Source organism: Hibiscus syriacus, unplaced genomic scaffold, assembly GCF_006381635.1.
Source record: "Hibiscus syriacus cultivar Baekdansim isolate YM2019G1 unplaced genomic scaffold, ASM638163v2 tig00110547_pilon, whole genome shotgun sequence".
Lineage (NCBI taxonomy): Eukaryota > Viridiplantae > Streptophyta > Magnoliopsida > Malvales > Malvaceae > Hibiscus > Hibiscus syriacus.
In genome coordinates this window covers 90715-92550 of record NW_024062774.1, presented here as the reverse complement: position 1 = coordinate 92550, position 1836 = coordinate 90715, and the positions used below count along the sequence as shown (strand labels likewise).

The following is a 1836-nucleotide window of genomic DNA, read 5'->3' as shown; positions in this document are numbered from 1 at the left end:
ATTACATTCATTCCACCTGAGATATATATTATATAGTTTGAAGCTTAAATCCTCAAATTCGCATCTTATATTTCCTGTAAGATTACATATACAAGGAAGAGGTATCGGCGGAGAGATTACAGAGGGGATGATGGGAACCCAGAAACAGAGGGAAAATGGAAATCTGCGAATGGATTAATGAATGAACGAGTAATATGTGCCAAAGGCCATTACTTGATATCATCAGCTTTCTCTCTTTCTCTGTGAAAGCCAAAAACAACGGTTGTTTTGATTTATAAGGAGTATTCCGTATATGCTCCTTCACAATCACTGCTCATAAAAAAAACCTATAGCCACCTTGCGTTTCTTTTTCTTCCCCCATGGAAACCATTTTTTCTTCTTTTCCTTCTCTTGATTCTAGGCTTTTGAACCCTTCTCTTCCCCTCCCCCGCCGTCCACGGTGGCCCAGAATGGACTCCTCCGTCCCCCACCACCGTACCAACCAAAGCAAGATCAAACTCATTGTCCTCATGGGTGCTACCGGTTCCGGGAAATCCCGTCTGTCCATCGACATAGCGAGCCATTTCCGCCACTCTCAGATCGTGAACTCGGACAAAATGCAACTTTTCAACGGGTTGGATATAACCACCAATAAGATCCCTCTCGAGGAAAGGAAAGGGGTGCCGCACTTTCTTCTGGGCGAGTTCGACTCGATCGAAGCCGACGTGGCGGCGTCGCAGTTCCGTTCCGTCGCGGGTTCGACCATCGTCGACATTGCCTCGCTTGGGAGCTTGCCGCTTCTCGTTGGTGGGTCCAACACTTTCATTCATGCTCTCCTTGTGGAAACCTTTGACCCCGAAGAGGACGTGTTTGCCGAGTCGGGCTACCCGAGTCACGTGTTGAGGTATGACTGCTGTTTCCTTTGGGTCGACATGACGTGGTCGGTACTCACTGAGTACCTATGCAAAAGAGTCGATGAAATGCTTGACTCGGGGATGTTCGAGGAGTTGGCTCAGTTCTATGACCCAACCAAAGCGGGTGTCAAGTTCGGGTTACGGAAAGCAATCGGAGTACCCGAATTCGATTCCTATTTCAGGAAGTACCCGCCGTGGGAAAGCCCGAAAAACGGCGTCGTTCCCAGGAAGGACAGTGACCCGATCCGAAGGCAAGCGTACGAGGAAGCCGTAAAGGCGATCAAATATAACACGTGTCGATTGGCAAAGAGACAGATAGGAAAGATTCTACGGCTGAAAGAGGCCGGGTGGGACCTCGCTAGATTAGACGCAACGGCAACGTTTCAAGCATTGATGAAGAAAAAGCAGCAGCCGCCGGCGCCGGAGTTAGAATGGAGGGAGAATTGGGAAAGGGAAGTGGTGGAACCAAGCCTGAAGATTGTGAAGCGATTTTTGGAGGAGTAGGTTTCCCAACTAATTTATTCTTCCCTTCATTAAAAAAAACTCTCCTACAAAAATCAAATGAGCCGAAGTGGACCAACTCGTTCAGAACCGTCGAACCAATGGTCAACGGCGAGGCTGGTGTTTGGATCATGGCTAGGGTGTGGTGAACTAAAGTTTGGCGGGAGGGGCTCTATACAGAAACTATAGTTATCAAAAACCAAGAAATTTTGTAGGTAAACAAATTTGGTGAGTTTTTGTTTCCTCTGTGTGTATTTTTCTTTAATATTAAAATGTTTTGCTACTTAAAACAGCTTAAATCTCTAATTCTTAAAATTAAGTATAGAATATAAATATATCATATCACGTAATAAATTGGATTTGATAATATTTTACTGTTTTTTGTTGTTGTAAATATCTAATTATGGTACGTGTGTAGTTGAGTATGTGGAACTGGAAAGAG

At 45.2% G+C, this 1836-nt stretch overlaps 1 protein-coding gene across 1 annotated transcript; it reads left to right on the top strand.

The window, feature by feature from the left end:
* The first annotated feature begins 263 nt into the window (after positions 1–263).
* On the top strand, positions 264–1398 carry LOC120130405 (adenylate isopentenyltransferase-like). Its single transcript, XM_039147643.1, has one exon. The coding sequence runs from the start codon at positions 360–362 to the stop codon at positions 1395–1397; it is 1038 nt and encodes a 345-aa protein (XP_039003574.1). The 5' UTR covers positions 264–359; the 3' UTR covers position 1398.
* The last annotated feature ends 438 nt before the right edge of the window (positions 1399–1836 follow it).